We start from the raw sequence: 22,941 nt of genomic DNA, 5'->3' as shown, positions 1-22,941 counted from the left end.
AAAACCCGCTAGACGAAAGGGTTTTCCGTTTTTCAATGCGCTTCGCAGAACGAATTTCCCTATGGGCTTGCTTCGCAAGACAAAAATGTCTTGCGAGTGTTGAGATTTTTTTCCGCTCCCCACCCCCTTTTTCTAAGCCGCTAAACCGCTAATAGCCTTTTAGCAGCTAATCCGCTAATCCCTTAAGCCTTTAATAGCCGCTAATAGCCGCTAAACCGCTAATAGCGCTAATCCGCTAAGCCGCTAATAGGGTTGCTTCGCAAGACGAAAAAACCGCTAGACGAAGAGACTCTCAGAACGAATTAATTTCGTCTTGCGAGGCACCACTGTATGTACCAGATGATCAAGATGATGCTCTGACTACTGCAGTAATGTGCCCTACAAGATTGTTTTCCTTTAATACTGAGAGGTTCCTGTTCAAATAAAGAGTTGCAACTAGATGAGCAAGATACTGTGCAATTAATCCACCTACAGATAATGATACAGATGAACTGCACGGCCACGATAAAAGATTACTGTCTCCATTATACTGCTTGAAAGATACCGCTTGAAAGAAACGATAAAAGATTCTCATCTGCACTATATACTGCTTACCGATGTCTGTGTTTTTGATTTACAACCTTGCACACTGCAGATAAGCATGTGGTGCGCAGCAACAATTTAAACTGCAAACTGTGAAAATACCCCACCCTTCGTGGCTCTCTACATCAGGATTTCCCAAACTTGTGTCTCTAGCTGTTTTTGGACTACAATTCCCACCATCCCTGCCTGGGCAGTGGTCCTGCTAGCTAGGGGTGATGGGAGTTGTAGCCCCAAAACAGCTGGAGACCCAATAACAAACCTTCACTACTCGCGTAAACGTGGGCATTAAAGTTCCCAAGCAGCCATTCTAACCGTTCAGCACCCATCAACAGGGTGTTGCGACTTTTTAAAGCACAAAGGGTACCTAAAGCGAATGACAGGGTGTCATTGGCCACGACATGCTGCTAAGGCTACAGATGAAATCAGAAATCCACGAGCCTTTTGGTTGGTCCAAGAGGGGAGGGAAGTGAAAGCAGAACCTTAAATAGAGACCAAATGCAGGAGAATTCATAGCGGAAGGCAAGAGATTGTTAAATATTCTCATTCAGTTAAATTAATTCTCTCTTTTTACACACCGTATCCCCCTGGAAATTACCTTTTTTAATGTTTGGGTAAATACATGGGCTAATCTTGAAATCCTAGAAAACACAGTAAATGGTTTTGTTTGTTTAAAAAAGCAAAAGCCAAGCAGGAAGGGGCTTTGTAAGTAATACAGGCCTTCAAAGGATCTGGCACTTCAATCCACTAAGACCAAAAAACTGTGAAGGGAAAGGAGCAGAGCGCTTAAGGACATAATTGCCGTTAAGTGGAAATGAACACGCTAATGCTAACACCTAATTTGCAGTAATCATGAGAATGAACCCTAAGCGTTAGCAGAATGAAACTATGGATCAGACACGCAACATTTGCAGAGGCGGAAAGTAATAGCTATGCGATAGCATCAGAATATGGCCGTAGGAATTCCAAGGTGATACCTATTTGAACACACCTTTCGAACATCTCTGGGGAGCACGTCCACAACTCAGGTCCTGTCAGGTGAGAAAGCCATCTCTTGGGTAGCCTCACCTAAGATGGGAGACCCAGAAGGGTGTAGTGTTACAGTGCGTTTCTGTCCTTACAGATTCAGGGCCCATAATTAACATCACCTTCCAACATGGAGTACAGTGGTACCTCAGGTTACATACGCTTCAGGTTACATATGCTTCAGGTTACAGACTCCGCTAACCCAGAAATAGTGCTTCAGGTTAAGAAATTTGCTTCAGGATAAGAACAGAAATCATGCTCCGGTGGTGCAGCGTCAGCGGGAGGCCCCATTAGCTAAAGTGGTGCTTCAGGTTAAGAACAGTTTCAGGTTAAGAATGGACCTCTGGAACAAATTAAGTACTTAACCTGAGGTACCACTGTACTCTCTCCCCACTCTTTAAATTTTGAAAGCATTTATTAGTCTTCTTCCTTCCCTGTTTTGATGCAGATAGAAAGGAGGAAAGTTCTCATACATATAATAGCTGTACAGTCATACCTCTTGTTACGTCCGCTTCATGTTACATTCTTTCAGGTTACATCCCACGGTGACCCGGAAGTACCGGAAAGGGTTACTTCCGGGTTTTGCCGCTCACGCATGTGCAGACGTGCAAAATGATGTCACGCGCATGCGCAGAAGCGGCAAATCGCAACCCGCATGTGTGCAGATGCGTCGCTGCAGGTTGCATTCTTTTCATGTTGCAAACGGGCCTCCAGAACGGATCCCATTTGCAACCAGAAGTACCACTGTATTCGGAAGAACATTTTGGCTGGTGCAGATTGCCATTCAGATTTTTGAGGAGGGAACTCCCATCTTAAAAAAAATCCCTGCAGGTGTATCATTCCCTGTGTCTTCCACTTCTCTTAAAAATAAAATAAAACTTAATTGTCTGGTGAAAGACCAATGGCCAGGTCCACGTTGCAACTGCGAACTATCAACTACTATCATATTGAGCCGCCTAGTCCCTGATACCTCAGAGATATGCCCTAAATACGTCAAAGATGCCTTCTTCATTATGGCTCCTTCACACAAATACTACTATCAGCCAAACCAATGACTTAGCATCCCCGCTGAGATACCACCTTTGAAGAGGAAGAATACACAGGTACATTTTTTAGTTGCAAATCTTTCTTCCTTTTGTGCGTCACCAAATATATCCCTGAACGTTTGAATCCTGGGTGACTGGACGCAAGTAATGAATTGTATTACTTAGCGCCGCTATCATGCTGCTTCGAAATATTTCATAGGCATTGTCATCATGGTAATCTGTCACCACCCCAGGGGTCTGAGTCCTCATCTTTCACCAGAGCTTTGGAGAAAATATCGAAGCAGGAGAGGGATTTGCCCTCCAGGCCAGACCTAGATTTCTCCACTGCACCTAGATTTCTCCCTAGAAGTCCCAGTGAAAGAGAGACCTGCTTTTCTAGCACTTATCCAGCCCAAGGTCAGTTTAGTCAGGGACTTTAAGCACTGAAGCAAAGTTTGAGCCTGTGGCGTTTGCCTCCTAGGATGGGTCGTAAGGAAAGGGTTTAAATAGGTGTGATGTGATTGGCCAGTGAGAATGCAAGGGGGGAATATAAGTTAGAGTGGGAGGTTTTGAAAGTCAGTTGAGGTTTGGGAGTTGAGAGAGTTGAGGTTTCGGAGTTGAGAGAGTTGAGGTTTGGGAGTTGAGAGAGTTGAGGTTTGGGAGTTGAGAGAGTTGAGGTTTGGGAGTTGAGTTGAGGTTTGGGAGTTGAAGAAGGAAGAGGGAGGTTTAGGTGTGGGCTGGTAGAGTTATATTGTGAGAGAGTGAGAGGAATTGTTAGGTGGAGTCAGATAGATAGTTGGGAATGATCAGTTTGAAGTTGTTAGGAACTACGATTAAGAAACTGTCAAGAAAAACTAACTGAAACCATAAACTTGTTCCTGCATTTAAAAATAAACTTGATTATTTGTTTATGTTAACAACTGACTGGACTCAGTGTGACCCCATGAGATACGGGGTGGTGGCAGCGGAAAAAGCAATCGCGGTGGCGGCACAGGGTCAATAGACCGTCAAACGTCCGGGGGCCCTGTGTGTGATTGCCACAGAGCCTGTTTGCAGGACTCTTCAGCCTGAGCTTCAAAGAGAGCTATCGAGGGTGATTTGCCTGTACTGCGCCTTACCAGAACCCCATGCCTCTTGAGTTGCTTGGACTTTGCCCGTCCAGAACCTGAGCTTTGTGATACTGGACCTTGATCCTGTTTTTGTCTAACTTTCTCTCGTCAGAACCGGAAAATTTGCTTGACTTTGCCTTATGGAACTTGAACTTGGATTTGCTTGAGCTTTCCCTTGCTAAACACAACACACACACACACACACACACACCAGCTGGGGCTAGAACACCATCTGACTGAGACCACCACCTGGAACTGAACATAATCCTTACAGCAGGCTTGTAAAGTAAGTCAGTATATTATTACTCCCATATTATAAATGGGGAGCCGAATGGTTTGCCTAAGGCCACCTATTGGGCAGAACCGGAACCAGATCTTTCACAGATCACACCTGTAGCCCAGCAAACGGCCTCTTGTTTAAAATGCATGTGTTACGCTGTCGCAATATTATTTCTGCTTCTTCCTGGGCGCACGCCAACGGAGCCGGGCTGGAATTCCTTTGCTAGCTCAGAACTGAAACATCAAACAGCACAGGCTTTAGCAATTCATGTTCCCTAATGTCATTGTCTTCAAGAACCTGGCCTGAAGCCCTGAAACAGAAATTGCTTAACTTGTGTTAATTCTCATCAGGGGGAGAAGAAAGATATATCCTTGAACAAGATTTAGCACAAGGACATCGTCTCCATATCTTTCACTTGATGGGATCACGTCTTTCAGGGAGACTACACGAAGCACTTAACAATGACAACCTCTGGCAGAAGCAGCAAAAAGTTATCTAAACAGGGTAAACCCAAGCATGCAATGCAGGAGAGGCTGGATGGCACACAGCCTTGCTTTTTATTAAGGCGAAACTGTATATCCATGACTGGAGCAGAACATACAAGGCATGCCTCTACCCCCACAGACCACAGTGCCCGTTGCCAGTCTATGTGCATTCACACAAACCCATGTGAATGCTTGGGACAAGAAGGGTGAATGCTATATACTCCCTTGGCCCAATGGAAAATAGGAAATATACCGTATTTTTCGCTCTATAAGACACACCAGACCATAAGATGCACCTAGTTTTTGGAGCAGGAAAACAAGAAAAAAAATATTCTGAATCTCAGAAGCCAGAACAACAAGCTGTTCTGGCTTCTGGGATAGCTGCGCAGCCTGCATTCGCCCCATAAGACACACACACATTTCCCCTTATTTTTTAGGAGGGAAAAAGTGAGTCTTATAAAGCAAAAAATACGGTAGATACTAACTGGGATGAGGTGGATCCAAAGGACTGCATCCAATGCTGCACAGAGTCCTACTCGTACAATGGGATTCCCTCTCCCAAAATCTTTTGGGGAGGGTCTCCCAACCCCCAGGAGAAGGTTTTGAGGGTGCGCACTGCAGAGAGGAGCAGAAGGGGGAGTTCTGTCGCGCAAGTGGAAGTCTTGATGTTTTCTGCAAAACCAAGCCACTGCGCCAACATCTGTGTGAGGCTACGAGGAGGCATAAATTAACTATGTGTTATGTCAAGAAGTACTTTATGGCACCTGCCTTAAATCTACTGGCAATCCATTTCATACTTGTCGGGGCCCAGTCCTATCAATAGGCAGAGCGAGGTGGTTGCCTCAGGCAGCTGTTTTGGGGCGTGGTGGAAAAGCAAGCAAGTTCTTTATTTGATTTTTTGTTGTTGCTGTTGTATATTTAACCTCTCCTGAAGAGCTGCTTGTGGGATTTTCTGCCTCAAACACCAAAATAACTTGGCTGACCTCAAAGTACTCTGCACTGTGACTTGTGGAGAGGGCACCAATTACTTTTCCACTAAGTTAGCAAAACGTCTTGGGCCAGACTTTCAGACTGCTGTATCTAAGAATCTTCTGGTCATTCTGCTGTGGTCAATGGCCTTTTGGGGTGGGTGGGTTGCTCATCCTTTCTTATTGGTTTTTAAAAAAACAAACAAAAACAAAAACAAAAACACAAGATGGCAAGAGCACTGTTTTCATTCTGTTTCCAGACTTTGCTCCTGTCCAGATGTTCAGATGAGGACTGGATGAAGTTCATGCTGTTGACACAGGCGAAGAAATCTAAACAACAGAAACGGAACCCACGACATAGATGAGCAAGCGTGGAAGATTTTTGCAGACACACAGTTTTGGTGATGGCAGAATGCTGACAAGAGGGCTTTCCTGTTCTACACAAGAGAATATTAAAAGTTAAACAATTGCAGGTCACTGAGGTGTGGGCTTCAAGTCCTTCTGGGCCACTGGGAAGAGTTAAGCATGGCTCAAAGAAAACCCAGCAATTCCCAGCTCTCAGAGTTTTCAACACTTATTCTACTTTTAGTTATGAAATCTGTATCCTCTCAGTCATGCAAGAAACTCATGAGAAACATCAAGAAAAGTCTTCACTAACCATCTGCCTGCTAAGTACATTTTGCACAGAACACTGAGGTCCAAAGGAAACGTGACTTTAAAATGTCTTCCTGCATCCAACATGCAGGGTTTTTAACAGGGTTCTTGTAGATCCCAGCAGTCACTGGAAATAACTGCAAAACTTGGACCCCATTTGTTCAGTATTGGAACCCGAACAGACCTGACAAAACACTGGCTTTGGACTCCTCTAGGAGGAAAGGGGATATACAGTGGTGCCTCGCAAGACGAAATTAATCCGTTCTGCGAGTCTCTTCGTCTAGCGGTTTTTTCGTCTTGCGAAGCAACCCTATTAGCGGCTTAGCGGCTTAGCGGCTTAGCGCTATTAGCGGTTTAGCGGCTATTAGCGGCTATTAGCGGCTATTAAAGGCTTAAGAGATTAGCGGATTAGCTGCTAAAAGGCTATTAGCGGTTTAGCGGCTTAGAAAAAGGGGGTGGGGAGCGAAAAAAAATTCTCAAGACATTTTCGTCTTGCGAAGCAAGCCCATAGGGAAATTCGTCCTGCGAAGCGCATTGAAAAACGGAAAACCCTTTCGTCTAGCGGGTTTTCTGTCTTGCGAGGCATTCGTCTTGCGGGGCACCACTGTAGGTTTAATGAACTGAAAATACTGGGTATGATATGATCTGTTGTGCTGGTCCAGGGGGGAGGTTACCGTGGGGCGAGGTCCAGGACCTGAGTCGAGGGTCGGCAGACAGTCCTCCACGGGCGAAGCGGGCTCCACAGCGAGGAGCCGGGCAAGGACAGGAACTCTGGGGGAACTGGACTAGGTGCTGGCCGAAACAGCTCTTCAACGATGTCACTCCCGCAACCTGGGACCGGGCTGACTGGCCTTTATCTTCTCTGAGGCCAGGGGTGGTCCCGGCCCCCAGGAGACCCGCCTCTCCTGGCCTTAAGGCGAGCACTCCTCCTGGGAGAAACCAGTTCCCTCCACCTCTCTGCCCTGAGCCTCTGCAGTTCAGGAGAGGCTGAAGGGTTACTGGACCCGGGGGAGACTCATCTGTAGGCACTGAGTCCTCAACCACCTCCAGAGCCAGAGTGGATTCACCTGGTGTCTGCTCCTGAGGATCCGGCACAGGTGCAGGCACTTCAGAATCAAGGCCCTGCCCCAGTTCAGCCGGCCCTGGAGGCGGGGACTCCTGTGCAGGCTGGGATTCCTCCGGTTCAGCCTCTGAATCGGATTCCCAGGCCATCACATCTATTGTGTGTGTGTGACGTGGGTGGTGCTGTGGTCTAAACCACTGAGTCTCTTGTGCTTGCCGATCGGAAGGTCAACAGTTCAAACCCCCCCGCGATAGAGTGAGCTCCCGTTGCTCTGTCCCAGCTCCTTCAGTTCAAAAGCACACCAGTGCAAGTAGATAAATAGGTACCACTGCGGCGGGAAGATAAACGGCGTTTCTATGCACTCTGGCTTCCGTCATGGTGAACGCTGCGCCAGAAGCAGTTTAGTCATGCTGGCCACATGACCCGGAAAGCTGTATGTGGACAAACACCAGCTCCCTCGGCCTGAAAGCGAGTGCCACAGCCCCACTCTACGTAAATATAAATATTATTTTTAATTCTTTTTATTGGCTTCTTTCAGCATAGAAAAAAAGAAAACCGTGTCCTCTAAAATACAACAAAAACAAGAGCAAAAGAACAACATATGTGCCATGGCTTACAAATATGAAATTAACCACTTTCCTCCTACCATTCCAGATCACACAGAAAACTCACAGCCTGTGAATGACTACAGCTCTATATAGAATAAGCATTGATTTCGCCAAATACTCCAGGCCTGGAGTGTTGGACGTTTTGTAAATGCTCCTTGTGATGTATATGCAATAAAATAAGGGCATATCATATAAAAGGAGCCAGGTGTGACATGCCCTTGTACAAGCCTACTTGATGGCTTATTTTTTCCATTATAGCAATACTCCACAGGGATTGGTGCTAGCAGTCCATGTGAAGGTCTTGCGCCATTTTTCACTGATTATGGGTGTAGTTGTATTGTGCTTTTTCATAACTCCCACCACTTTCTCTCCATATTTCAAAAAATAAATTACTCTTAACTTACCAGATTATTGGGGTCCGATTTACTCCTGCCGAAATAAATGGGGAAATGAAACTGCTGAATGCCTTAAGCTAACTTGGTTGTGTTCTATCCCAAGCAACCTCTCAAAATATAATGTGTGGGGGTGGATCTGTATCATAAATTCTTTGCTTTAAAATGCTGTTATACCATTTCAAGAGCACTGGGGTAGATTTATTTCCTCCTTCCTCTGTTGTGTTGTGTTGTGGGTTTTTTGTGTTCTTAAGTGAGGCAAGCCACACAATGGCAAAGAGGTGGATTAATCTGAGGTGTTGTTATGCGCACGGCTGAATGGCCTTCTGCTTCCTTACAACTTACAACCCTATAATTCTGTGATAAAGGGACAGCGAAATTGCCTATCTAATGAGAATACCTTCACTGTGCTCTCGGACTCCCCATTCATCAGCCTCAGACAGGCTTGTCAAGGTTATATTCCAGGCCAAAGTGATTGTGGCAGTGCAACCGGGATTCCGCGGCAGAACGCGACCTGCAGTCCACAGCGCCACTGTAGATCATTATTTCACACTCCCTGCCTCACCGATTCAAAAATTATTGCAAGATACTGTCGCCCTCGACCAGTTTCGGCTGAAACAGCCTTTTTTGCTGTTGTTGTTAATGCAGCCTTCGGTGTTCGCAAATATCCACAGCAGCGCTAGCTGGTTCATATCAACAACTAATTTATCGTTCATTCACGAGCTTTCTCTTGTTCTTTAAAACTATTTCACTAAGCTGATTTGCCCCCCAATTTCCCCTCAATTCGCCCATGAAACTGCTGCTGCCACTTTGGGGTGTGGTGGGGAGCTAGAATGAGTAAATGAGTGGAAGAGTCTACGGAAAACGATCCACATCGGATTATGATTATATTTCAGGGCCTTGCAAACCATTGTTAACAAAGATGGCTACAGCATTAAAGCCAAGCATCCACTCCTGCCCAGTCTCAGCTCTCATTAGGGCTGGGCAATATCTGGTTTTCAACATCATGATATATCAACAGCTAAATACCTCGATAAACCGATATATCACAATATCTGAAATAAGGATGGAGATATGTAAAGGCACTGGCTGGCTTCATGGTTTTTCCAATGTTGTGATTTTTGCATAGCACACACACACACACATTATGAAACCAGTATCTCGATACAGATTTCAAACCTGTTTTGGACAATATATTGATATATCACACAGCCCTAACTCTCACGTCTCAAGTCAACTCTACTTTGACTGCAATGGCTTCCAAAGTTGACTTGCTCATCCTCCTCTCCATACTTATTCATCTCATCCCAAATCAATTCTATTCTTTTCTCCCAGCAGCAAGATTCACAAGTTTTCTGCAAAGTGGAAGTTTCTGGTGAGGGACACGTACAAGGCTTGAGGCGGGAGGGGTGTCCCACAAAATGGAGAGATGTGGGGAACATGCTGTACAATATTGAACCATCCCTTTTCCTACTTAACTGCATTTTATCGCATCTAGAAACAGCCCAGAGATAGATCAATGTGTTTGTGATTAGGTTATTATGCTAACTCAATTTATTTAGTAGAATATTAACAGGAAAAGGGATTCACCTTCTTAAAAGGGCACCGAGATAAGCACACTGGTGGTTCTGTTAAAGAGCCACGCTTTCAAAAATTGACAAAGGATTTTAGGCTCCTTCAGGGAAGTACAAGAGGACTTTGCTCCAGGCCCGTTCCTGTTCTTTAAAAATAAAAAAATCATTAAAATTTCTACCTTGCCTCTTGTGACTTACAAATGAATAAACAAGAACAACTGCAATGCAAAATGGTAAAACATGCAAGGGCATTTTAACACAAGTCTTGCTTAAAAACAAACTGATTGAGCAAGCAGTTCTAAAATTAATTTTCAGTTCTGAAATCGAGCATCTGTCAGCCCAAAAGACGCCTTGACGATTTCCCCACCACCACCACCAGTTTGAAGATTGACAGGTGGAGGGCACTGTGATGTGAAAGGAAAATTGCCAGTAACGTCTTCTGCACATCCCATTGAAATGAATGGGAGCTGCACGGGGACATGTTAAAAGCAAGAAGCTGGGAAGCTCACAAGCCGAGTTTGAAGGCGATAGCTCTAGCTCATGTTTTCCAGCAACATATTCAGATATACAATACCTCTGAATGTGGAGTTTCCATTTAGGTGTCATGCCAAATAGGTAAAAGTAAAGGGACCCCTGACCATTAGGTCCAGTCGTGGCCGACTCTGGGATTGCGGCGCTCATCTTACTTTATTGGCCGAGGGAGCCGGCGTACAGCTTCCGGGTCATGTGGCCAGCATGACTAAGCTGCTTCTGGCAAATCAGAGCAGCGCACAGAAACGACATTTACCTTCCCGCCGGAGCAGTACCTATTTATCTACTTGCACTTTTAGGTGCTTTCGAACTGCTAGGCTGGCAGGAGCAGGGACCGAGCAACGGGAGCTCACCCCGTCGCGGGGATTTGAACCGCCGACCTTCTGATCGGCAAGTCCTAGGCTCTGTGGTTTAACCCACAGCACCACCTGCGTCCCATCACGCCAAATAGCCACTAGCAATTAGAACCTTTAAACTGCTCCTGTTCATGGCTACAGCAAACAAGCCTTTTCACTCCACTTCCCTCTTGCCTGTGTGGTTCTTGTGCAGTCAACAGCTATGTCTGTAGAATCAGGAACAGCAGGACATAGCGGACTTCCTATGGTAAGCATGCAGTTGTGCAGGATGGGGGCACCGACCCAGGGGTCAGCAAACTTTTTCAGCAGGGGGCCGGTCGATATTTTGAGGGGGAGGGGGAATGAACAAATTCCTATGCCCCACAAATAACCCAGAGATGCATTTTAAATAAAAAGACACATTCTACTCATGTAAAAACACACTGATTCCTGGACCGCCTGTGGGCCAATTTAGAAGGCGATTGGGCCGGATCCGGCCCCCGGGCCTTAGTTTGCCTACCAAGGGACTACACTCTCAATTTTGTTTTATCCCATGCCCCCTTTGGCAGTCATTCTGTGGCTGGGCCCCACAGCACTATCTCAGAAATTGAAATGTGTTCCCTGGTCCAAAAAGGTTGGTGACCTTTGATGTAAACATTGCTGACAATGCTGGGATGGCCATCTGTCGTGGATGCTTTGGTTCAGACTCCTGTATTGCAGGGAGTTGGGCTCGATGACGCTCTTACAATTCTGTAATCCTATGACCTAGGCGGAACCAACGTTTCTGATTTGGTGTAGGCCCACGTCTTATGTTCCCACAAAAACGTACAGTGTGGGAGGGACAATGGACAAAGAAATGCCTATAAACCGTGAGTTTCGTCTTCTTGGTCACACTCCAGCATGACCAAGAAAGTTTCTTAAAACTGAAAACCAGTGGGCATGGTTTTGAGTGGAGAGGCAGCTCTTAATCCTTTCTTTGCCAGTGATTATTCTGCTTAATATCAGTAACCCAAACGCTTTTTTTCTCCTTTAAATTTCCAGATGTGCCTTTATTCTTGTAAGCATGCATCTGTAAAGGCAGCTGGGGCAAAGGGAAGGATTTGGAGAGGGAAAATGGCATATCATGGAAGGACTGAAGGCCTCCCCTCCCTGTACGGTCAAAAGCACGTCCTTTCGAGAACTTTTTCTTTGAAAAAGCAACTACCGAGGCTTTCTTACACACGTTTGCAGGCAACATGACACTTTACCCTCAAAATAAATTGTTAATGGGTTGTAAACCTAGGTTCTTCTGCCGTCTCCTCATCTGTAGGTGCAACTGCCAGCATGGGTTTTTAATAATAATACATAGTTGTGAGACAGTCTCCATAAATCTTTTTTTTTAAAAAAAAAAAAAGACTGCATTTTGCTAATTCTGTCAGTTCCACAGAGCTAATGGTTTTTCTTCCTTTTATCTGCAAAGGCCAAATAACTTACTCACTCAATCGCCAATTTGTTGTTGCTGCTTTTTAATCACACACTTATTTTGTGCAGTACAGAACGGGATGCGCTTTACTGAAATTTCGCCAAGGGTTTAAGCACAGGGGCGCTTCTTACGAAGCACGGAACATGTTCCCAACACTTTTAAAAACAATTATGCTACACTAAGGTCAACAGGACAGGTCTTGGTGGGATGAATCCAGAACTGCTTTCAGGGTCAAGGCTTGCCTTACTTTCCCTTTCATTCAAACAAAGAGTCGTACAACAGTCAAGGGAAATTCCCTAGCCAGAAAAAGATGTTTGGCGGGGGGGACGGGGGGACGGACAGAGACGTGTTCAGACAATATTGATCGGTTTATACTTAGCTGGCAGAAGGGCTAAATGACTCAATCCAACGTATTGTGTCAAAAGGAAAATAGATGTTCTTAACATGGGGAGGTTTCTAGAGTGTGCTCTTAGCCAACTCAATTCCATTTATTGCTCGTGTCAAAAGTTAACACTTGAGTGCTACTCGTGTTACAAAAGGAAATAAGATGTTAAGCAAAGGCAAAGTGAGCCAGGATAGTAGCAGCAGTAGTAGTAACAACGGCACAGGTATCAATATAAAGGAGAAACAGGATGGGGATGGTAATTAAAGGCAGGTGAGTCTTATATGAATGGTCCATGGTTCTTGTATTATTTGTTTCTTTTGCTTTTTTATAATCTGCCCTTCTATTAAAAAAATATCAAGGCAGTTTACAATGCACAAGAATAAAACCAATGAGCTTTTTTAAAAACAACAACAACAGTATTTCAAGGTGCTTTAAAGCACATGAGAATAAAAATCAACCAGGTATCCATAAAACCATCAATAAATGCATACAGTCGTACCTCGGCTCCCAAACGCCTTGGGAGTCGCACGTTCTGGCTCCCGGACGATCGAAAACCAGAAGTGAGTGTTCCGGTTTACAAACATTCTTTTGGAAGCCGAACATCTGCTGCGGCTTCTGATTGGCTACAGGAGCTTAATGCAGCCAATCAGAAATCGCACCTTGGTTTCCGAAGTCAAACGGACTTCCAGAACGGATTCCGCTTGACTTCCAAGATACAACTGTATTTATTTAACTGCCCACCTCTGCATAATTCCATCCTTATTTCAGACATTGTGATATGTAGCTATGTTTAGCTGGTGATGTATCACGATGCCGAAAACCAGATTATCGCCCAGCCCTTACACAGATCGTGATTCACGATATCTTGCCAGGTCAGATACTATGAAACAGTTATCACAATATGGACTTCAAACCGGTTTTGGACGGTAAGTTGCCCAGCCCTGTACCTGAGATATTTAAACGAGAGATGGTGGGGATTAAATCGGGGGATCTTTCTGAATGAAAGGAAATTGCTTTGCCACTAAGGTAGCATTGCCAGCTTAGAGGGGGCAAGGTTATGTAAAGCTCCATCTGTCTTGGTGGCAACGTCACCAACATCATGGCGTAAGAATGAATGCCTTGAACAATCTTTCCAAAAATGCAAAGCGAGAGGAGCTGACGCAATGAAGTTTAAAAATTATAATTCTTCTGTAATGGCATTTGGAGTATAGCACACTTGGCACTCCATATAGCATCTTGCTATATGGAAAGGCTATGTATTCCAGTAATTAAAAACTGCTCAGCACGACGTCAAATCCAGCCTCCCTTTTATAGCTCACGTACCACTAAGCCAAGAATTTAATATAACCTCGGATGAATGGTGCAGGCAGCTCCTCAAGAGATCTGTTCCATAGATAAGACATCCTTTCATAAAAATGGAAGCTAAAAATAACAAAGGTAGGGCTGGCTGGTTGTCACCCCCCACCACCGCTCCCCCCGCCCGCCAAATCTTCATTTTTATTACATTTTCCTTTCAATGAAACTCTATCTCGGCAGTGGCAAAACATACATATTTATCAAACTCCTTCAAACGGTAATGATAAATGAAAGCACCCTTCAACTCAAATATACCTGCAGAAGCATTTGGAAAGACTGAAATGAGATGCAGCTTGTCTCCAGCAATGTGTTTACCCTACTCATCTCGCCAAGATGAAACAGTAGCAGGAAGAGATCACCGCCGCCGCCTCCTTCTAAAGCTTTTCTTAGTGTTATAAGTTCCCAGCATAAGTTAATTTGGAGCTGCAAATAAGGCTTTTCCCCTCCTCCCACTTCCAGCCCCCAAATTGGAAAGTTTCTATTTCGATTCATGCAAGCCCATCTTTGAGGCCATTTCAATCGCTACTGCCGTTTAATATAAGGAAATTTAGAACTGTGTTATGAAACTGCTGTGCGGGCTCAGAAGAATTCAATCTGCCCAATTTATAATCATTTAAAACCCCACCTTTGCTTAATGGAATTTCCAGCTGTTTTTTTATCACTTAAGTAGGGGTTATAACTCTTTAAAGCCTGAGGGTAGGTTAACACTTTAAAAACTTCAAAATCAAAAGCACTTCGATCAACACCTACAAACCTTCAGGCACTGGAAGCAGCAACTTTTTGGCTAAGCTGTTTGTGGCCTCCACATATTTCCTAGACCAGTTGTTCAAGGATCTATATGCTTCCCTTACTCCTTCTTGAGGTGAACTTTAAATAAGAAAAACTTGAGTCTTGTTGTGCATGGAGATATACTTTACACACAACTAATTATCTAGGAAACAAAAATATGGACAGACAAGTTACAGAATCTGGCACTTTCAAGGTCATGAAATCTATATCCCTGCCATTCCTAGATCAAACAGGAGTCTGTGAGTGAGGCTTCATTTGACAAAAAGCCGTGGCACCCTGACATCAAAGTGACAGGGCTTCCCACCTGACAAATTTGGCCCACAACGGCAGGAAGAATGAGGGTGTAACCCCTGCCACCAAAAAAGATTCCCCATTCCTGCTTTAACACTAAGATAGTTCTCTAAAAGGTAAATGTAAAGGGACCCCTGACCATTAGGTCCAGTCGTGGCCGACTCTGGGGTTGTGGTGCTCATCTCACTTTATTGGCCGAGGGAGCCGGCGTACAGCTTCCAGGTCATGTGGCCAGCATGACTAAGCCGCTTCTGGCAAACCAGAGCAGCGCACGGAAACGCTGTTTACCTTCCCGCCGGAGCGGTACCTATTTATCTACTTGCACTTTGACATGCTTTCGAACTGCTAGGTTGGCAGAAGCAGGGACCAAGCAACGGGAGCTCACCCCATTGCGGGGATTCGAACCGCCGATCTTCTGATCGGCAAGTCCTAGGCTCTGTGGTTTAGAGCACAGTGCCACCCGTGTCCCTCGAGTTCCCTACCCCACCCCAACTCCTTTGCTTAACATCCAACCTGACAACAAATCCTGCAGAACTCAAAAGTTTGCTGATTATCTAGTGACATTATGAACAAGCTTTATGGTCACCTAGGGACAGAGTGCCACAAGGGAGGAGGTCCTATGGCTATCTTCTGGGGTAGGGTTTTCCAGACAGAGAACTCTTTAAAGGTACTTGTCATCTGAAGCTGAATCTCTGGACCATGTAGTTGCGAACTACGCTACCTTTGCACAATGCAAGTGTCAGGGCTGCAGCTCAAACAGACTTTTAAATGTTTTCACTGGCTTTTTTCCTAAACCAGACCCCAGAGTGTATACAGCGCTGTCTGGCTTTCATAATCAGCTTGGGATCTTGATGTCTGATTAAACAGTTTGAATTAGTCCAAACAGAAACTTTTTTCATCTTGTGCTTTAATAACAAATGAAAAAATTATCATAGGCCTTTGGAGAAAGAAATGCATTATGTACTTCAACCACAGCAACCCGTGAGTGACAACTACATACATAAAGACTGTTCTTTGAAACCAAATTAGCAAGTGTGCTGCGTATATTACAGTGTGGGTATCCAACTCAGTGGGCAGAGAGGGCCGCTACGGTGTATTTACTGGGGAGCTGGTATGCTTGCTCCCTGCTTCTTGAAAATTCCCAGCAGGGAAACTTGGTTGTTGTTGTTGTTGTTGTTGTTGTTGTTGCATTTATATCCCACTCTTACTTCTGAAAAAACTTGCAGGACTTTTCTCATTGCATGCTGTTAAATTGGGGGAATCTACTATTTTGCTACCCTGCACTCAATGGTTTCATACAGATGCTAAACAGCATGGGGGATCAAACTGAATATAATAATTTATAATTTATAATTTATACCCCGCCCATCTGGCTGGGTTTCCCCAGTCACTCTGGGTGGCTCCCAACAGAATGATGATGATGATGGTAGGGGAAAAGATCAAACATTAAAAACTTTCCTAAACAGGGCCTTCTGGCGGTTCCCTCGCTGCAAGAAGCCACGTTTCAGGGAACCAGGCAGAGGGCCTTCTTGGTAGTGGCGCCCACCCTGTGGAACGCCCTCCCACCAGATGTCAAAGAGAAAAACAACTACCAGACTTTAAAAAGACATCTGAAGGCAGCCCTATCTAGGGAAGCTTTTAATGTTTAATAGGTTATTGTATTTTAGTGTTCTGTTGGAAGCCGCCCAGAGTGGCTGAGGACACCCAGCCAGATGGGTAGGGTATAAATAATAAATTATTATTATTATTATTATTATTATTATTATTATTATTATTATTATTAACAGGGCTGCCTTCAGATGTCTTCTAAAAGTCAGTGTTTATTTCCTTGACATCTGATGGGAGGGCATTCCACAGGCGGATGCCACTACCGAGAAGGCCCATTTCCTGATTCGCTGCAACCTCACGTCTCGCACACTGAAGACTCCACAGGGCCAAGCAGCACTGCCCAAGCATCACCCCCTGGAAACGACCATCCAACTAGGACTGAAACCCCTGCAAAGCAGTGCTGCCCACTTCTAACTTGGACACTCGTTCCAGAAGGATACCATGGCCGGTGGTTATTGAAAACTGCTGAGAGGTCAAGGATATCACCAAACAGGGCAACCCAAGCAGTTTCTGTGCCCAATCTATGACTGCACATAGGTGGCAACAAGGGCAGGCCTATGTCGGTGCACTGTGTAGTTCTGGATTGGGTCCACTGGTGGATTTGCACAGACCCAACCTTACTGCAGTCTCGTCCCTTCTGACGGGAGGCTTCCAGCTCTGTCTCTGCCCCACCAGGCCAGCCGCTCCTGCTCCCACCATCGCCGTCTTTCATCTACGTTGCCGGGGGCAGATGTGAGTTCCAGGCCAACAACATCTGGAAGGTCGCAGTTTCCTTATCTCTGCTATAGATCTCCAGCTTTTAAGGGTCCTTTATTCACTGGCACAGAAGAAGCAGACAAGAGGAAGGGGAGGCGGCGGCGAGTTCGCACTGCCGATCCGCAGCTCGTCTCGGGGCAAAGCTCAATGCAGAGGCAGCTCTTAATGAAATTTCTGAAAAAATGCAAACTAATGCTTTCTAATTTCCTCACTTAATCTAATGTCACAGCTGTCCCATTAACGCCAGCAGCTATTAGATACTTAAACAACCAGCTTGTTGAACTGCAATTTTATCATATGGCTGTATCCTTCCACTCCTTCCTTCTCCCGGTTTTGATAATGTTCCATAATGGCAGTGAGGGGGTAATTTAAATCTCTGAAAGCCATCAGACCCATAATCATCTCTGGAAAATGAGTACATTTAATGCATTTTGCATAATAAAAAAAGGACACCTGATACAAGCACGAAGTTCAAACATCAAGCCGGCTCACCCTACTGCAGCTTACTTCTACAGTAATTAACGTTCCTTCTGAACTGCCCTTTTTTGTTAAAAGAAGCCAAACAACTCCATTGAACAAAACACACGGAGAACAAGACACCCAGTAATGCTTCCTCCACCCATCCCAAAGCCCATTTGGCAGAGTCTCACGTTTTTGATGGGGTCAGGAGTGCACCCACTGTCTCAGCGCCACCACGACCTGCATAATTTACAGTTATCACAACATAATACACAGGCAGTAATGGAGTCACCGATAGGCCACCATTTGCTTTTCAGTAAGAAGAGGGCAGCAGCAAAGGGAAGCATGTGATTTTGTGTCTCCACTGGGATAGATATAACTGAGCAATTAACTCCTTTTCATGGCTATGGTGATCGACAGATAGGATTTCATTGCTGCTGAAATAATTAAAGAAAAGCTAGAACGCATTCGTTCAGTGCCCAAAGCTTAATATCCAGCACCTAATTTTTAAAGCCCTAACCAAGGCCCCTTGAGACAGCCTTTTTATTGCAAATACGTTATTTTCCCCCCATGATGCTCTTCAGATGGTCAAATGCAATCCCACTTTCAATGTTGCTTGTGCATGAGGATTTTGGGGTGGTCACACTGCTTCATTTCCAATCCGTGCATATCTCAGAACATCCCACAAAAATCCCGTAACTGTTATTCTTCTTCAACTTTCTATTGAATGAAATCCTGTAACTTCTTAGACCACAAACATTCTGGTTTGTTTTTGTCCTACTCCAGCTGCACTGTAGCCCCTCCAGAAAGCAATACTGCGGTAGCATTGAGGAAGCACCTCAGAACTTAAGTCTACCACTAACAAATTATAGCTGCCTCGAGAATACGTTGCAAAATATACCCACAGTAAAGCACAAGTCTGGAAGGACCCCCATCTAGCAAATTTGCACACAAAAGAAGCTTCTGTGCCTAGATTTACTTTACAGGAAGAGAACTATCAAGCATTGTATCAATGTATCAAGCATTGTGGGTTCCGATGCTTATCTGCCTTGTGAAGTGAATCCAAAATTGAACCATCTGGTGTGGCTCCCATTTACACCACCCAATGTGGATACTTCCATTACCCTGAAGGGTTAACATCCATTGGCTAACATTGAGCATGGTTATATACAGAACCTAGTTCTACTCAAGAGTAGACCCACTGAAATTAACGGACTTATGTTAGTCATGTCAAGGAGCTTCAATGGGTCTCCTCGGAGTATGCGTAATATTAGATATATTCCACAGAGACTGTACTTGGATCGCCGAGACACCTGCAACTTTTCCGATTTGGTTTGCAGCAACACTTACCCGTTTCCTCATCTACGTTGAACCGTCCAAGCCCACTGCCATCTCGGATAGAGTACTGGATCTCGCCATCCCTGCCGGTGTCGTCATCCCTCGCGCTCACTTGCAAAACGCTTGTTCCGATGCGCGAGTTTTCCTTTACCGATCCAATGACGGCAAAGTCGGAAAAATAAGGGGTGTAGAGGTTTTCGTTCACATCCACGACTTCGACTTCCACAAAGGAAACCGAGGATAAAGAAACGGGGCGGCCTTTATCCTTTGCCCTCACGGTTAGGTTGTAGAACTGTTGCTTCTCGTAGTCAAGTTCTTTGCTTAGGCGGATAGCGCCACTGGCTTTGTCGATTTCAAATCTCCCGTTGTAATCGTTCACCAAGGAATAGCGCACTTGTCCTCCGAGACCAAGATCAGGGTCTTGAGTTTCAAGCCAAGCAATGACGGTACCAACTGGCAGATCTTCCAGGACCTTCACACTATAGCTAGGGGGAATGAATGCTGGGGAACAATCATTGACGTCATCCAAAAAAACATTCAGAGGGACGACAGAAGACTGCTGGTGCCCACTCTCTGCTCTGTCTCTCGCCTCTATCTTTAATGTATAATTTGCCTTCGATTCCCTGTCTAAATGGTCCCCCGTGTATACTATTCCTGTGGAGCTATTGATAACAAATTGCTGCGTGTCTGTCAATATGGAGTAAGTCACCTCCCCGTTGGGCCCCAAATCTCTATCTCTGGCCTCTACCTGGATAATTTCCACACCAATACCAGTACTTTCCAACATATTAACCGAGTAGCCTTCCTGCAAAAATAGAGGCGCGTTGTCATTTGCATCCTCTATGGTTATAGTAAGTAATCTCCACGTGGCTTTCTGGGGGCTACCTAAGTCATAAATGGTAATGTTCAGGAGATATAGCTCTGTTTTTTCGCGGTCCAGGGGCAAAAGGACCTTAAGCAGCCCTGTCTCCACTTCAAGGTTAAAGCAGCTGTCTGTATTGCCATCTGATATGGTGTACAGCACTTTCCCGTTAAAGCCGGAATCGGCATCATAGGCCTTGATTTGGAATATGGTGGCCCCAACGGGAAGGTCCTCTCTGACGGATACGTCAGAAGGAAAGGATTTGTCAAAATGTGGGGCCTGCCTGTTCACGGAATAGAAATCCAGGAAGCCGTCTTCGGAATTTAGCTTCACGTTGGCTTTAGCCTTTTTCAGCAACTTCTCCGCCAGCCTCTGAGCAACTCTGGTCTCTCGGCAGCTAAAGGTTTTAGAAGACACCTTCCCATGAACCACAGAGATGTTGACGAACATGGAATCGGCAAAATTCTCCCCGTCGGTCGCTGTTATCCTAAGTCCAAAGTTGTTGCTCTTCACGCCGGCGCCAGACAGGGACTTTTTGAGCTGCAGAACCCCCGAGTCTGGATTCAGATAGAAAAATCCCAGCTCGTTACCCGAAATTATTTTGTATTTCACAAGCTCCAACTCGTCTATATCTATAGCAGAGACCGCTGTGATGTGCCCGCCAACAGGGAAATCTGATGAAATCACTCCCTGACAAGCCACCTTTTCAAACAACGGCTTGTTATCGTTTACGTTGCCTATGTATATTGTGACATTCACCTCGCTTTCGTGGCGGTAAGGCGAGCCCCAGTCTGAGGCCCTAACAATAAACCTGTAGCTCTCTGGGGAGGACTCAAAATCCAGCTCTTCAGATGTGCTAATAACCCCCGTAAACTGGTTGATGGAAAAGGGGAGCGAATTTAGACTAGCAATGCTGTATGTGATGTAGCCGTTTTCTCCACGATCCTTATCAAAAGCAGAAACTGACAAAATGCTAGTACCCACGGGGACGCTTTCGTTGACATAGGAGCTATACGAAGGTTGTGTAAACTCTGGGATGTGATCATTGGCATCTTCTATCCTGACAGTAACATGTGTTTTCAAGTATCCTTCTTTGTTCGTTACTTCTAAGTCGTAAAATTCCTTGTCAACAATTTTTAAAGGGCGTGCAGTGGTAATTAGACCTGTCCTGGGATTAATCTTAAAATACTCTGCATCCTCGCTGGGAGACAATTTATATCCTTCGCCCTGCAGTTCTGGGGTTAGCTTAACTATAGCAACGAATACTCCGGGAGGAGAGAATTCACTGATGGCCACATCATATGTTTCCTTTTCGAACTTTACAGGGCTGCTTCCTCTACTGGGACTGGCAATATGTACCAGTTTCACAGCCGAAAACTTTTGAGGGGACCCTTTGTCTTTTGCTTGGAGCGTAAGATTGCAACCATATGGGAAATGGTCCCAATCAATGGGCTTTTTCTCTTTGATTTTGTACTCGTTCATCCATCTGCCATCCTTAGTCAAGTGGAAATGTTCCAAGGGATCTCCAGCAACAATAGAAAGAGATTCTATCTCGCCGTTGGCACCTTCATCTAAGTCATCCACATTAACAATAGCATATGTAGGCTCCTTGTCCGAAGGGAAAGGAATGTGGGTTACGACATTGATAGTTGGGGCGTGCTCATTTATGCGCTCAATATGTATGTAAAGTTTGGCAGTGCTGCTTACTCCGTTGTTACCATAGAGTTTCATTCCACGGTCCACAGCCAAAACTTCAAGGTCATACCTGTTTTTCTCATCGTAGTTTAGCCGGCCACTTAAAGAGATGACCCCACTAGTTGGATGGACAGAGAAGAGGTCGACTTTATTTTTAAAGTAGTAATAGAATTCACCGTTGGAACCAATATCAGCATCTGTTGCTGTAACCTGTGCGATGCTAGTTCTTAGAGGAGTGCTTTCTGCTATGGTTACGGAATAGGTAGTTGGTGAAAACAAAGGCCGCAAATCGTTCATGTCTAAAACTTGGATGTTCACTTTTGTCCATGCTTCCAAGTCTTCTCCACGGACAGAGCCCTTTATTATCAACAAATAGTTGTCCTGGATTTCTCGATTCAATATGGCAGAATTCCCACCTTTAGTCCTTATCCTAAGGAAACAGAAATCAGCTATTACAACTTCCTCCGCCTTGAAAAAGCCTTCATCGTCGCCAGACACTATCCTGTATTTGATATCCCAAGAGAGGTCCGCCATAGTGATGCCCATTCTACTTTGGCTGTTAAGATAGGTCCGTGCCGCAGAGTTCTCGTACACTGTGGTGTTGTATATGGAATGTGTGAAGTGGAAGCCAAATGGCATTGCCCCTTGAAGGCCATGGCAGGCGCTGGCCAAAAGCTGAACAAGCAGGAAGACTAGGCCAGGCGTGGGGGCCAAAGGACCTGACCAATGGCCCATATTTCTCTCCATCACATCATTCTTTCATCCTATAAGAAAAGAAAAAGATAGGCATTGATTAGTGGAAGACAAATATTCCACAGGCTGCCATTATTCAACTGTGTTTATAGATTATGTAATTTTTTTATATAAAAAAAATTCAGTTCCCAACATTCTGCCCCACTCTCCAAATAGTCTATCACATTCTAGAGCAGCCTTTCTCAACCTGTGGGTCCCTAGATGTTGTTGAACTACATCTCCCATCACCCCTAGCTAGCAAGGCCAGAGCTCAGGGATGATGGGAGTTGTAGTCCAACAACATCTGGGGACCCACAGGTTGAGAACTGCTGTTCTAGAGAAACCTGAACAACCCATGTTGCAGAATAGCTGGTTGACCACAAACATAAATCAACTTTCGATGAGCAAATATGACAGGTTTACATCTTGGTGGGTCACAACCTGCTCAACCCAACTCCAGCATGAGTGAGATCTTCAGCTCCAACCATAGATACCTATAAATAAGCTGTAATAAGGGAAAAAAGTCTGGGAGATATATGGGAACCTCCTCCAGCCAATGAGACCACCAAAAGCATGGGT

General features: G+C 45.0%; 1 protein-coding gene across 1 annotated transcript in view; it reads right to left on the bottom strand.

Moving 5' to 3' along the window:
* FAT3 (FAT atypical cadherin 3) overlaps positions 1 to 22,941 on the bottom strand; it is a 462,771-nt gene that overhangs the window by 328,365 nt on the left and 111,465 nt on the right. The window contains exon 2 of the mRNA XM_083439019.1: positions 19,086 to 22,394. Coding sequence (XP_083295145.1) covers positions 19,086 to 22,377 — 3,292 coding nt within the window. The 5' untranslated portion in view covers positions 22,378 to 22,394. The remainder of the gene's footprint in view (positions 1 to 19,085; positions 22,395 to 22,941) is intronic.

This window comes from Podarcis tiliguerta (assembly GCF_965153285.1).
Source record: "Podarcis tiliguerta genome assembly, chromosome: 4".
NCBI lineage: Eukaryota > Metazoa > Chordata > Lepidosauria > Squamata > Lacertidae > Podarcis > Podarcis tiliguerta.
The sequence above is the reverse complement of the archived record's forward strand: the minus strand, read 5'-3'. Positions and strand labels throughout refer to the sequence as shown.